Source organism: Zalophus californianus, chromosome 4 (assembly GCF_009762305.2).
Source record: "Zalophus californianus isolate mZalCal1 chromosome 4, mZalCal1.pri.v2, whole genome shotgun sequence".
NCBI classification, from domain to species: domain Eukaryota; kingdom Metazoa; phylum Chordata; class Mammalia; order Carnivora; family Otariidae; genus Zalophus; species Zalophus californianus.
Window position 1 is genome coordinate 119,633,776 of NC_045598.1, and position 15,249 is coordinate 119,649,024.

General features: G+C 38.1%; 1 protein-coding gene across 6 annotated transcripts in view; it reads right to left on the reverse strand.

The window, feature by feature from the left end:
- The window catches only part of TOX (thymocyte selection associated high mobility group box), a 299,411-nt gene that overhangs the window by 39,138 nt on the left and 245,024 nt on the right, over positions 1–15,249 (reverse strand). For all 6 annotated transcript variants that reach the window (XM_027576497.2, XM_027576515.2, XM_027576487.2 and 3 more), the window contains one exon: positions 7,752–8,033. In XM_027576497.2, the coding sequence (XP_027432298.1) occupies positions 7,752–8,033 (282 nt within the window). The remainder of the gene's footprint in view (positions 1–7,751; positions 8,034–15,249) is intronic.

Below are 15,249 nucleotides of genomic sequence, written 5' to 3' on the forward strand. Positions count from 1 at the left end.
GTTCAACTGGATCCCAACATCACAGTCTTTAGAATAGAGAAGAAACCATCTAACGCCAAAAGAGAAACTCCCCATGATGACAAGTGCCTTGAAAGTGAGGACCAGGTGCCATTCAACTTTCCTTTCTCCCAGCCTCAGGGTGGGATCTCGCAGGCAGTGGATCGCTACACATGCCCACTGCTGTGTCCCACAGCCCTGGGCAAAGGTGCAGAGTTACAAGACAAAGGCCCTTTGACACACGTATAAAAGTTGGATGAAAATCCTAACAACCACAAACACAGCTGGGTTGAGGCCCAGACTGTCATCCTGATCACCTACAGATTTATTTCACATTCAATTAAAACACTAATGAATAAATAAAGACATACACAAATGCATAAATAAATATTACTCTCACAACAGCTTTACACAGATGCAGTGCCTCATGCAACTGACTCGGAGACATAGATTTATTTCTAAAATCCCTAGAGGTGTCCTTAGGCTTCTGGTAATCCACTCCTGTCATGTCGTATTGCTTAATTATAGTGATGTATTTAACTTATTTATCACAAGAAAACAATAATTTTTCACTTTAAAAAAGCATGTGGCAACGGTGTTGCTTAGATAATACTTCTTAAGAATACAGAGTACAGGAGTTAAGACTCTCAAGGAAAGAGAATCACTGATATTGAAATGTCCCTGGAGAAGTTAGAAATGTCTATAAGCATATTTAAAATAAACTGCCGCGGTCCCAAGCCTTTAAGGGAGCTGGGAGAGCTGTTTAATGCACACTATCTTGCAGTAATCGCTGTAGTTTAAAATAGATTTTAATCAAGCACCATCTGCATAATAGGCTGAACAAACAACACAGAACTCCACTTATAACTCTTATCATATAAAGTAAATATTATAAAATCTTCACCATAGAAACAGGGCACATCACAGCACTTTTTGTGATGGTACTGTTGCTGTAAGTAAAAAATTTTGCTACTTAAATTCATTCTCTCTTTCCTTTCTAAACTATGCCATCTAAAATCCCCTTGTGAGAATAAATTCAAATAAGCATGGAAAGTTAAGTCATCTAGTTACTGTGAAATCAGCAAGGCTGTAATACTTCTTTCATTTTGCAATCAGGTTTATTATTATCATTAATAATAACAGTACATTCAATGACTCAAAACATCAATTATAAAAAAACGCTTATGAAATGCCTTACTTTTGAAATGATTCACAAGCGTGAGTCTGTATCACAGTTTATAAGACAAATTCATTTTTAAGGATCCCTGATTCTGCCAAACATAGCTGAGTATTGTTTTAAGATGAGTTTAGCAAAGATACTCAGTGGCCTTATGTCAGGCTAGGAAATTTAGGCTACTGTCCAGAAAAATTACTTTAAAGTGAGGGACAGAGTTGATTGTGGTCATATATACCTATTGGCTATATTTATTGATTTTGTTGAATTCGCTTGGTCGTTTCCAAATTTGCCCGTTAAGGGCAATATGTTTACTTCTTACTCTTTTGGATCGAGGGTTTCTCCTGCCGTAGATAGAATGCACAAGAATGCTGGCATAAGGTCTTGGGGAATAAAATGCCAGGTGCTTATATTTAACCTCACTTTATTTTATTCCATGAATTAATGAAGTGTGCTCACTCATCTAGGGCATGAATCATCTAAGCACATATACACCTTGAAAATGCTTTATCCTAGTATAATTTAATTGCTTAAATGGATTTTAGGAGCAACTATTTAGAATTGGGTACTAACTGGTTGTTTGACTGAATTTTATTATTTTTCCCCAGAACTAGTTTGTCAGACTCAGCCTTAACCAATGGGATACCTTATTTTTGATAAACGAGGAGTATGTATTTTTTTAATTGCTGGGGTCTAAGGAAGTCTTTAAAAGTATCATACGTATTCTAGTATATCATGTGAAGTGTTGAACAATTGCATAATAAACACAACTCAATGTGGAAAATCCCAGACTTTGCAGTCCCAATTTGCTGTCCTGTTGCTAGATAATGTGACTTGACATTTGGTTTTAACATTGTTTGATTTCACTTAGTGTTTGTAGATACCTGTCTGCTTATCATTTTTACTTTATTCAGGAATCTTCTTGCCTTCAGAACAGTGGTAAATAAAAAGCACTTTTCTAAAAGCTTATTTAATTGTTGCTTTAGTGGCTTATCCTATTTGCTTTGAGAAAAAAAACAAAAACAGAAACAACACCTCTTTCTGTCCAGCATGGCAAAGCACATGCATTGATGAACTAGCAGATTAGTAAGAAACTCTTAAAAGCAAAAAGTAAGCAAAAGCAGGAACTCAAAGGAGTAAGCAGACTACTGAAGGCAGCTTTCATCTTGAAGATAGTTGCTGAGCCTGGTAAAATTGAGTAAAAGGCACAGTAGATAGAAGACAAAGCCCATGGCTGACTGAAAGCAGGGTGCTTAACGGGGGTTCCTATCAAAGTCAGGACAGAAAAGAATTAGACTCTTAGGGCTATGCTGGGATAAAACAACTACCCCTGTATGCACCCACTCAGAACGTGCAAGGAAAATACTGAGTGTGGAGTGGAAAATATCTTTTGTGATAATTCACCAACGGAAACCAGCATTTGTTAAGGATTGATATCCTGAATACATACTACTTGAGTGACCTGAAAAACATCAAGCCAGGAGTGGTTCTAGATTGTAGTGGCCCAAGATGCTTGATAGAAGCAAATGCAAATCATCCTTAGAAGAATCCCTTCCTTGGACCTCCCTTGGAGCACATCTGATAGAATCCTCATAAAGTTCTAATGAGCATCAGCTCTTATGCTAAAAGCCAAAAAGCAAAATGGAACATGGCATCAAAACCAAGAGCCAGCAGCAACTACAGACAATAGAAACAGACCTCAAAAGACTTAAATGTGTTGGAATTAGCAAACTGTCAAAGGAACAAAAGGATGAGATATATGGAGAAAGAGCAAGCAACTCAAAGGGCAGCCCAAACAGATTTGAGAAAGAAACAAATAAAACTTGAAATATAAAATAATTGCAATGAAAGCCTCGTGAGATCAGCTTTAATTTCCGATCATATCTAGCTGAAAAGAGAATTATGAAGTGAGAAATCGACATAAATAAATTAATCAGAAAATAAGATAAAGGGGCAAGAAAATATGAAAGAAAGTCTAGCATATGTCTTATCAGAATTACAGAATGACAAGGGAGCAAGGATGGGGTAGAGTCAATATCTGAAAAACACGAATGGCTGAAAATTTCCCGGGACTGATGTAGAATAGAAATATTAAATTCACAAATAAATTTAAAGACCCATACACAACACAAGGAAGCCACAGGATACCAAAGGCAAGAGAAGACCTTGAAACTAGTCAGAGAATAAAGGCAGATTACTTTCTAAGAAAAGACCGTGAAGCAGTAGAATTCTCAAAAGCAATAATGAAAATCAGGATATCATGGAACAATAGAATATCTTCACTAGGATAGAAGAGAATCATTATCAGTCTAAAATTCCATACACAGTAAGAGTACTTTTTAAGGCAATCATGTTCCCAATATATCCTCATGAAAGAAAAATTTGAAGGCATAGGGGAAAATGATGTCAGATGAAAGAAAATACTAAATATGTAAAAAAAAAATCTGAAGGAGAAAAGGCTGTAAAAATAATCAAAATCATGTTTTACAGAGTTAATTAAATTACATAATTTAATTAAATTATGATTAAAACAACAGCAATAGGGGGCCTGGGTGGCTCAGTTGTTAAGCATCTGCCTTCGGCTCAGGTCATGATCCCCTGGGATCGAGCCCCACATCGGGATCCCTGCTCGGCGGGAAGCCTGCTTCTCCCTCTCCCACTCCCCCTGCTTGTGTTCCCTCTCTTGCTGTGTCTCTCTCCGTCAACAAATAAATACAATCTTAAAAAACAAAAAAGACAACAGCAATAATCACTCCAGTACAAATTGGAAGGGAGGTGTTGGGAGTTAAATAATATAAGAAGAGTGAAGATATTGATCAGTGTTAGAATTTTAGGCATTTGTGTCAGAGGTAGCTACTAAATGAAGAGAAAGGATAAACTCTCCAATCTTACCATGGAAAATTATGGAATGAGAAAAACAAAAACAATCTTTAAAAAGGTAGAGAAAAAGAGAGGGTAAAGAGAAAAAGAAACATACAACATGTGGGACAAATAAAAAGCAACATACTTAAATGGAGAAATAAACCCAAATATTTTAGCGATTATATGAATATAAATAAAGCCAGTTTCATTTAAAAGTAAAGACTGTCTAACTCTATGCCATTTACAAGGGACCTATATAAAACTTAAGGATACTTGAAGCAGAAAAGTTGAAAATAAAATGATGGAAAAAGATAGACTGTGATTCTTAGCCCATAATTTTCTGAAAGGGAATGCTGTCCTAAAAATATTCTCCCAATGCCGGATACTTTGAGTGTCTTACTGAGTCTGTTGTATTACAAGTCCGGGATTACAGGCTTAGAACCACAAGCTACCCAAGTTTATATTTCTTTGATATTTTACTGTATGTCTAGTTTATGACTTTAGGCTGTCAACAGAGCTCCACAGCAATCAGAACCATGGGTCATGTTTATAAGGTGATAATTTATTTTACTGATGTATTGACATGATTTCTCTCTGTCAAAACAAACTTATTTTAACTGTTCAATTAGATAAATTGGATTTAATATGTAATTGCTTACAAGAGCTCAAAGTGTGAATAGGGACGTTTTAAAAGCTTTTTTTTTCCCAGTATGAGACTAAATATTCTTTTTTAGTTCTCTTGTTAGAAATGCTTTAAGTGATCTTTTTGACTTAATGCTCTTTCACATTTAACTGGAGCTGTGGTAATTCAACATTCCACATATCCTGCTCACATATAAAGGGAAAAATTCCAGTTTAATCTTTTACTGTGATGAAGAATGCTTGGGCATTTTCACCAGGGTTGTTTTTTTTTTTTAGCCATTTAATAAATATAATTTGAATAAATGGTTAGGAAGAGCTTGGATCAGAGAGAAGGTGAAGAACAATGTGCAGCACTGGAGTGGGAAGATAGATTTTCTTGAGATGGAAAATACACTTACACTAAATATGAACTTGAGAATATCTGTATAGACAAAAAGCCATTTTAATGAGGACATTCTTGAGAAATCCATCCCTAAGGCTTCACACACTGCCAATTCAAGAATATAACACTACAGAATATATACAGTGCTTGTACAATCATTAATGATGAGCTATAAATTATTTTATGATGTGGGTGTTGAGTGATTGGATAGGACATCTGCCGGCGAAGTTTCACACCAGCCTGGAACCTCCTAACATAACAAATTCATACTTCAGCAAAATTACAAGATATGGACCTTATGGGGCAATAGGAAATGGCAGAATCTGTGAATGTTAATTATGTGAATTTCTGGTTTCTACTCAGTCTTCTCGTCATATAAGTTGAAGAGTGTGGAAAATGCTATTGTAAGTAAGATAATCCTGCATAGAATTTACTGTCAGAAGATGCTAATTTTGCATTAATTTCCTGAAATGTCAGCAAAGAATACTGATAAAGATATAATCCAGATGCACAAATTGATCTTTACTATAGGCAGAACATGAATTTTTTTCCTTTGCAATAGAGTACATATCATTTATGTTTAGGAAATTAACCTGAATTATCCATGCAGAAACCAATATCAAAATCACCGGCCACAAACAAATTCTTGGTGTACACATTTAGGTCCTGGTACTCATCGACTGTTAATTCCATTAGAATAATACACATTTTCTTAAGAAAATTATCTTGCCCTCTAAATAATCAGCTAAAGGTCAGGCTGTCACTAGCCCAATTCATTATTTATGTAATATCAATTAGTCTCCTGCCTTTTTACCTTACTTCATGAGAGAGTGGTTCACTGAACAACAGGGAAAAGCTTGTTAAGGCGGAGAGGACCAGTATGGTCAATGATGTTTAGTTACACAGCTCTTCTAAAATGTAGTCAGGATCTGTTCTAATCAGGGGTCATTAAGATAGCAGATAAAGAAATAATTGTCATGAAGGAAGAAGTTTATATTATTTATTATATTATTATAATTATTATATATTATATTATTTATATACCTAGAAATGGAAGGTGCAACATAGCATTCAAGATGGCTTAGGAGGCAGACACAGAGAAAGGGCAGGGCATGAAAGCACACCCCAGAGCTTTTATTGTTTTTTTTGTGGGAAGGAACGGTTCAGGCTGGGTAAGTATGCTGAGTAAGTCAAGGGTTGGCTATGGTTTGAACAATTTCCATGGGCTATGGGCTACAGAGGTGGTTCTTAGTTGTCTGGTACCGGGTCCTGGGGTGACTTAGGGCAGTGAGAATATATTGGCTTGCTGTGAGTTTGATAAAGGAGATGACAGGGTGTGGGCTCTGGATTGGTTGGTTTGTTTATCAAAAGTGTGCTCCCAGGGGAGTCATATTCTATGTCTCGGAATTAGCTAGCTCTGGAAAGAGTAGTTTTTTGTTTTTTTTTTTTAGGATCAAGGCCCCAAATGTCAGAGCATTAAGAATACAGAAAATAAAAGATAGTCAATGCCGCAGCCTTGTCTTTATCATCAGGCTCAAGAAATAGTGGACTTATTGGAAAGGTAACCATATAGGTCAGATTCCCATTGTGTTGCTTTTGGTAGCACGTTGACAGAGTAATTTCCCCAAAACAAAATTCTTGCAAAAGTCAAAAGAAAACAAAGGGCTGACACAAGTGACAAGTCATTACTAAGATTAAAGGAACAAAGGGAAGGAATAGGAAATACGGAACTGTAGCTGTGAGTGTTTCTCATGGTAAATGGGCACAAGGGTCCTTTCTCACTGAGACAAATTTGGAAGATGCTTGACTGACAACCAAGGCAATGAAAAGATTATTTTTGTGTTTTTGAGTGAAAAGGCACTTGGTTTTGGTTAGTCATTTAAAAAAGCTGTCTGGGACATTTTATTTTATTTATTTTTTATTATGTTATATTAGTCACCATATAGTACATCTCCTGGGATATTTTAAAGAACTAAAACCTCCTACAGCTAATTTTCCAATCTAAGAACACTTAAGGCCTGTCTTCCTATACAGATAACTTAATGTGACACAGAGAGACAGACAGATAGCCATGTTGGCAAGGGGTCAACAAAAAGTAAGCAAGGAAACACCCAGGCTTTTGCTTATGGAAGGGAGTCATAGAATATCCCTGGTCCTTACCTTCCTCATGCTCAGTATGAAATGGTTGGGTCAGATTATCTCAAAGGTTTCATCTGACCATCACACACACACACACACACACACACACACACGCACACACACACGCACACACACAGAGAGACACCACTGTATCCCTGAGAGAGGTTGCCTTTTTAAAACATAATTGTTCCATTGAAATAGATTTTTTTGAATGAGTGGTAAATTAAGCTTAATTTTGGATGTGGAGTCCTATACGACTTATTCTCCCTACTCACTATGCAGACCCTCCATTTTGTAGGTGACATCTACTTTCATGCTTAATACATCTATATTTAAAGGATTTACTAGGGACTTAAAAATGTAATTGGAAAAGCAAGCAATTTAATCTATTCAGTTTGTAACCTCACGCTTCATTAAAAAAAATATGTCCCCCACCAATGTTTGTCATTTGGATGATATAAACTTGCACCTCCTGCTGGTCAAGGAAGGTGCTAAAGGATACTCCTTTCAGGCAACAAGCATTTTCTATAGGTCCCAAAAATAACCTAGTCATACCTTAGCAGTATCATCGCCTTCATCTTCATGCACTGAACTAGATGGGGAAGGAGTTGCAGACTTGCTTCCGGGTGGAGACGGCGAGTTGTGGGGAACACTGCTTCCTCCCATATTCAAGCCAAGCTGAGCACTTAGCTGTGACTGGTTGATGGTGGTCAGCTGGCTGTGCTGCATCATTCCTGGTTGCTGCCTGATGTCTGCAGGCTGACCCCTTGGTCTCATGGCTGCCATCTGGGGATGGGAGCCATATTGAGTACCTTCTGGATTCCGTATATCTTGCATCTACCAAAAACAAAGGTAGGAATAGTTTTTCACAAACGTATTTCCGGAAAAACTTTTTTTAATTCCTTAGACTTCAAAAATTCTGTAGCATGTCCTGCTGAACTATACTTATTTCCACCTCAACCCCCAACATCCCCCAGAATAGAATAACCCTAATGATATATATCACTCTAAAGGCACTGTTACTAAAAGAATAGAATGTGAGAATTCATTCAACATCACATTTCATTACTCAAGACCCAACTAATTATATTTACAGTCTTTCTTTACCAATGGAATGTAAACATATATCATTATTAGATATTTATGGCATAAGTTTCAAAACACTGATGCTTATTAGAGTGTCAAAATTATATAATTATTAGTGATTACAGCATTACAGCAATTCACAAAACCCTGTTTTTTTCATTCTGACCATTTAAGAAAGGTTTTGTGAGTTAAATGTACTATGATTCTTAGTTTAATTCTGTGTAGGCTAGTGTTGGCTAAAGTGATCTACTGACTTCCAGGGTCAGAACAGTACAGGCTGGTATTAACCAATTGATTAATTGACTATTGAAATGATTTGACTGCACCGTCAGATTTGAAAGTAAAGCTCCAAAGTTGCAAGGTCACCATATTAATCCATTATGCTATCTGGGTCACTGCTTTTTAGCCTTAATGAGACTCACTCTTGTAATTCAAGCAATGAATTTTGTCTCTGCAAGGATTAGAATTAAAAGCATTGGAGGATGAAGCTCTTAACGTATCTAGAGGTCAAATGTGTTGTATAAGAGGAGTATGGTGGATTTCACTTAATGTTTCTCTGGCATTTGCAAACTTAAACTAATGAGTATTTTGCGGTGCTTGTAGAAGTGCCTCAGTTCTTTCACTTTGAGGACTGTTGGGGAGTTCATACAGGTAGAGGATTATAAAACAAGAGAGAGAAAAAAAGAAAAAAATGGGGAAAAAAAGGGCAGTGAAGAGGTGTATGGTTAGTTAGGTTCCAGAACTGAAAAAAATTTAATAATGTTATCTTTCTCTGTTTCTATGAAAAAAAAATCCCACATGGTGTCAGAATGCCCCATAATTGCCTGTCTGCAAATGTTCCCACGACATAGAAATACTGTAAAGGTCAATTAAGTTACTTAGTCATAGGCTCTTTTTTCTTTTGGTAATAAAACCATTTTCTACCAATGCTGCCTAGTCATTTTACCAACCTAGTTAGATCTATCTGAAACTGAAGGTGGGGACGGAGGAGATGTCTGCCTGTGTTCTCTGTGTTCGGTTTACTGTCTCCACCATGAGGTCTGATTAGTCAATATCATCCTTTTGAACTTTCTGGCTCTTACTCCTGCTTCATCCTCATACTTCTTTCTATGCATCATCCTAGACTCTAGCTCTTCTTGCTGAAGGCTTAGGCCAGCCCCGTGGTTTTGTGCCTACTGCTTTCCTGGTGCAAATCAATATTTTCTCCCTAATTCAAACTGTATTCCTCCAATCGTCCAAAAGTAGTTCTGCAGTCTATGAAGTCCCTCATCAAGCAGTTATTACCATTCACTGATAACACAGTAGAGCTGCAAAGGCACTTAGAGATCCCTTCTTAGTCTATAGAAGAGGAACCTTAGGGGCAAGCACAAGCCTGTTGCCTGTCTGTTGAAGGAAGATAGAAATAATTATGAATGAATAAGTGAATGAATAAAGCCCACAGAGGTTAAATGACTTTCCCAAACCACAGAGTGGGAGTTGAAATCTACATTTCTCAATTCCACACTTTGATGCTTCCTACTATACTAGCAGTGAATTTGACATTCTACATGTCCTGTAGAGATTCATAATTAAAGATAATCAAAACCACCTTATCAAATGTTGTCCACCCAACCTGATTTTTATGTGGTCCATCCATGTGGTTTCCATTCACATTTACTAAAATAGTTTTTTTCCTTCTCAGATGTTCATATAACTTCTATAATCTGATCTTCCTTATGAAATAATACTAGCTCTACCAGATATCCTTAAAATTGTGCCAGTGACAGTGAAAAATCAGGGCCGACTTTTCAAAGTGCACCGAAGAGGCACTACTTTCTAATGTCCTGAAGTCTTGTGTTTTTCCTTAGACTCTCAGCATGTGGAACAGCTCTCTTATTGTGGGCGCAGAGTCATGGATGTTCATAATGGGCACTGCCTATATAGGGCCGTTCCCTCTCCCAACCCGGCACCAACCAGACCACTCACATTCATGTTCAAACACATGTGTCTGTAGGAAGACACATTTTTATAGCCTTGTCAATTTAAAATGTTTACTAGCAAAATCCTATCTCAACTAAATGATCTTTCCAAAAGTGTTTAACTAATTGATAACTTTTTTATTTTATTTTATTTATTTGAGAGGGAGAGAGTGGGGGGGGTGGTGGGAGAGGGAGAAGCAGACTCCCTGCTGAGCAGGGAGCCCAACACAGGGCTCGATCCCAGGACCCCTGGATCATGACCTCAGCCAAAGGCAGGCACTCAACTGACTAAGCTACCCAGGTGCCTCACTAATCGATAACTTTATTTCTCCTTCATATAAATCCTGTTACAGATCATGACAGTTTGTAACCTACTTGTTTAAAGCCCATTGCTTCTCACTCTTTCAGACATACGGTGGTTTTCACATGACATTGTGGAGTATGTTTTTTAAATTGACTTACATACAGAGTTTCCAGATTTATGACTACAACCAAGGGTCTTCAAAGGTCTACAATCTCATTTTATAGCACCTAGCTCCTCCACCATTTTGTCATCTTTCTACTTGTTTTCTCATGTTAATTAGTACTCTGAGTACTAAAATTTGTATTCTCACCTTTGTTTTACTAGTAGAAGAAGGTGGGCATCACCAAAGTGGGGTAAAGAATCAGTTTGGGTAAGGATAATGAAATACTCAACAGGGTACCTCTTTCTCAACAAACTCATCGTTAGTTCAAAAATATCATATCACCATGATATCAGGCCAGGCAGACAGCAGCTTTAACACTCAACTAAAGAATAATTTTCCAGTGTGGATGGTGACAAGCACATATTGGAGAGCATAGTCATCTCTTCAGCACTCAGATGCACTTAGGAATGTCAGATATTAACACCCATCCCCAAATTAGGAGTGTTTCCATTTTACCTTGCTTTCATAGAAGTCAGTTCAGTATTAGTCACTGCCTAATGTTTAATATGGCGAAAATTAAACTGGATGGAGTCTGATTACTGAAAAATAAGATTAATTAATTAGCTCATGAAGGTAAGCAAGTTTTTTGATTACCAGTTTCCTTCTAGAAAGATACTGACTACAGTCTTAATGCCAAATACAAAACTTCAACTTTCAAAATATTATTTCCTATTAATTTCCAGTATTTTTTAACTTACTGAGAATAATTTACTCAAGGCATTCTTAATAACACCTGCTCTTCTCTTTGATTCTTCTCGAGTCCTTCATTGACTTCTCTTCTTCCTACAATTTTCCACCCCTAAATTATTTCCTAACATTCTGCTTGAGTCACCTTTCTTCCACCCCAAAGTTTCCTTTCTCAAACCTGTTTTGTCCAATTTCTGTTGATGACACCTTCATCCTCCCTATCACCTCTACTCTAAATGTTCTAGTAATTTTTAATTCTTTCCTTTCCTATCAAACTCTTGTGAGTTCCACTGAGTCTACTCTAAAATAACTCTTCCATCAGCCCTTCTTTTCATTTCCACACTCATTCATGTATTTCAAGCCTTCATTACCTCTTCACTTGCAATGGCTACTTAACTTTAAAGAATCTCTTCACATTCACCCTGAAGAGTACTGCAGAATTAATCTTCATAAGCCACAGGCTCAAAACCTTCCCAGTGATATCTGCCTACCAAATTAAATCCAAACTCTTCAGCATGCCATGAAAGGTTCCAAATAAGCCTCGGTCCCTAGGACTGTCCTTCACACATTTACTGCTCAGCCAAACCCAGTTAATTGCTACTCTTTGCCTATGTCTCTTTCCCCTGAACAAGTGTCTTTGGCCATGTTGTTCTTTCAGCATTTGCTGTTGGAAAAATTTTAAGAAGAGTTAAAAAAAACCAAACTTTGCTCAGTGATTTGTGGTTTGTTCAGTATTTTTATCTATTGAGCCTTATTATTCCCCTTTGAGGCATCCCTATAGAAATGGTTGTTTTGTACAAGTTCATTGAGGATGGGAGAGTTCAACTGATCTCAGATCTCTCCACTAACAAAGATCAAAGTTAAGATGAAATATGCTCTACATATTTGTGCCCTTTTCCCAATTCCATAATGCTATTACCATATTCATATATCTAAATCCTAAATATATTTTAACGTCAAGTTCAAAAGTCACCTCATCTACAAAGCTTCCAGAATCTTCTTACTCTGAACTGCCCAAGCATTTTGTCTGTACTTTCTTTATGGCCACCACTTGTAAATTTCTTAGTCTAATATGTCTGTACCTTCTAGAAAGTAATGACTAATGCATTTTTCAATCCCTCCTCAGATCTCTTTTAATTAAATAGGCATTCCAAGTATTCAAAACATATTTGCTGAATCAGTATATAAGTGAAAAAATGAATACTACCAGTATAAACCCACTAACCAGTTTGATGAGTTTTCTTTTTTCCAGTGAAACTTCATCTAACATTAGTCACAAGACGAAAAGAAAATTTGAATAATGTCTGTCTCCCTTGTGGCAGAAACCTCAGGCCACACCCTCTGTACCCCCTGTACTGGAGGCCTGTTCCTCAAGACAAAAGTTTTGTCCTGAGGGACAGGCCTCCAGTATTTAGCTGTCTAGCCAAGAGGCTAGCCACCAAAGGGCATTTCTTAGCTTCCTTTGCAGCTCCATCCAGGCACTGTAACCATGTTTTGGCCACTGAAATGCAAGTGAAAGTGTTGTGTGGTACTTCCAAGAAATCCCCTTAAAGGGAAAGGCTTACTGTCCATTGTTTTATCCTGTTGGCAAAAATGTGGGTGTGGTCACTAGAGCTAGAGTGTGAGGGGAATGTCTTGAACCCAGAAACATTGCTTTTAGGACATTGGAGGCACAAGGCAAAAGTGCTTGAGTGTTTGATTATTTTGAAGCTTCCAGACCCTGGGAATCTACTTACTGTGGGAGTCTTTAACGTGAAAGGAAAGTAAGTGTCTATCTTTTAAAGTCACTGTCATTTTGAGTTTTCTTTTATATGTAGTTAAACCCAATCTTAACTGATATACCCTAATAGATTATAAACTCAAAAAGGCAGGGATAGAATATCTCTTTTGTTTGCCAGTGTAGCCCTAGTATCTAGCACCGATCATGGCATATCATCTGTACTTGACATATATTTCTTGAGTTTCACTGAAGAGATGTTTAGGCCAGGTACAATGAAGATTCATGATGCTGGCTTCCCATAAACAGGATTATAAATCCTTGATCTTTTGGGAGCTACATTTACCAAATTCTCGGGACTCAAGTGTCTCAAAGGTAATTTCTAATGTGTTTATTTCTCATTTTGTTTATTTCAAACCCAGTGAACTTCATTTTTTCTTGGCTAAAAGTCCTTGGTGTTGTTGGAATTTTAGTTTTGAACAACTCTTATTTAGTATGCATCTTCCCACTAGGGAAGCTGACTCCATCAAAAATGGGTGCTAAATTTCGCTTTTTTGAACATCAGAATGGTTTCCTTAAGTTTTCCAATATGCTACTGATGATTGATATTGTTTTATAATCACAGGAGCCAAAAAAAAAATGTCAATGAAAGTCATGGAGGAAGATTATGAAGGTGAAGAGAAGATTTCCATTGCTTTCCCTCAAAACCTCTTTCCATTAATGGAAAGCAAAAGCTCGGTTAAAATCAATTAGGAAGGGGTGCCTGGGTGTCTCAGTCGTTAAGCATCTGCTTCGGCTCAGGTATTGATCCCGGGGTCCTGGAATCGAACCCCGCATCGGGCTCCCCGCTCCATGGGTAGCCTGCTTCTCCCTCTCCCACTCCCCTTGCTTGTGTTCTTGCTCTCGCTGTGTCTGTCTCTGTCAAATAAATAAATAAAATCTTAAAAAAAAATGAATTAGGAAACCAAAGCAGATATCATGTATTCTCCCTCCTGACCTGCCATGTAATCTATGGCTTGAGACCCATACCATGTTCCTTCCTCTCCTTGACCAATTACCTACAGCGTTAAGAGCTCCAGGGTAAGGAGAGAGCTCAAGTGAGAACCCTCATGTATACTATCTGATACACATTCTAGCACATTTGCACTTTCTTCTTCTTGGCTTTTCTTTGAAAAGGAAAAAAAAAAAAAAGCAACGCAGGTAGCTCATTGAGGATTATTACTATTATTTTTTTATTTGACAGAGAGAGGGAACACAAGCAGGGGGAGTGGGAGAGAGAGAAGCAGACTTCCCGCTGAGCTGGGAACCCGACGCGGGGATCGATCCCAGGACCCTGGGATCACAACCTGAACCAAAAAGGCAGACGCCTAACGACTGAGCCACACGGGCAGCCCAACATTGCGGATTATTTTTAAAAATGAGTAACATTTTGGCTTAACTCAACTACCGAAACCCCCAACATCAGTACATGAGTGACAAAATGGTGTTCAAATGGCACACTCGAACGGCACCAGCAAAAACGAAGGCCCTCGTCTCGGTGTTTAAAACTGCGTGTGTTTCCCGATCCTTCCAGAGTCTGTTTTCTCCTTTCAAATGTCAGCGCCACTTCCCAGTCCAACAGGCGAGCCTTGAAAGCTATCATTATCTCTGCCTCTAGCAGACAATCCATATCAAAACAGTTGTACACATAAAACCCTAACGACGTCTTGGCTCTCTGCTCTGATCCAGCTGTTTGAGTGAACAGCAGTTGGTGAACAGAGCCTGGAACACGGGGAGCCCCGAGGCCTTATTTGCTAATGTGGCTCACAGCTGCTGCTTTCTGTGGTCTTGGCCGGCAAGGCCTGGATGTGAGCCAGGTGCGGCAGGAACAAGAGCACGCAAGGAATCTATGAAGCTCTTCCATTTACCCCTGTCTGTCAGCATTTGACACCCTTCGCTGCTGAGGGCTTTCCCCAGGGCTGTGAGGGGACCCTGCAGCCTTGGGCTGTGACAAGTGCTTACTCTCGGTCCCTTTTATATACACTATCAAACACATACCGTCCTTAGCATCCAAAGAGAAACTTCTGAGCCCTCTCTCGGTAGCCCATCCAGCCTTACATGATTAATCAGGCCAAGAAGAAGACTAGGCAGTTCTCATT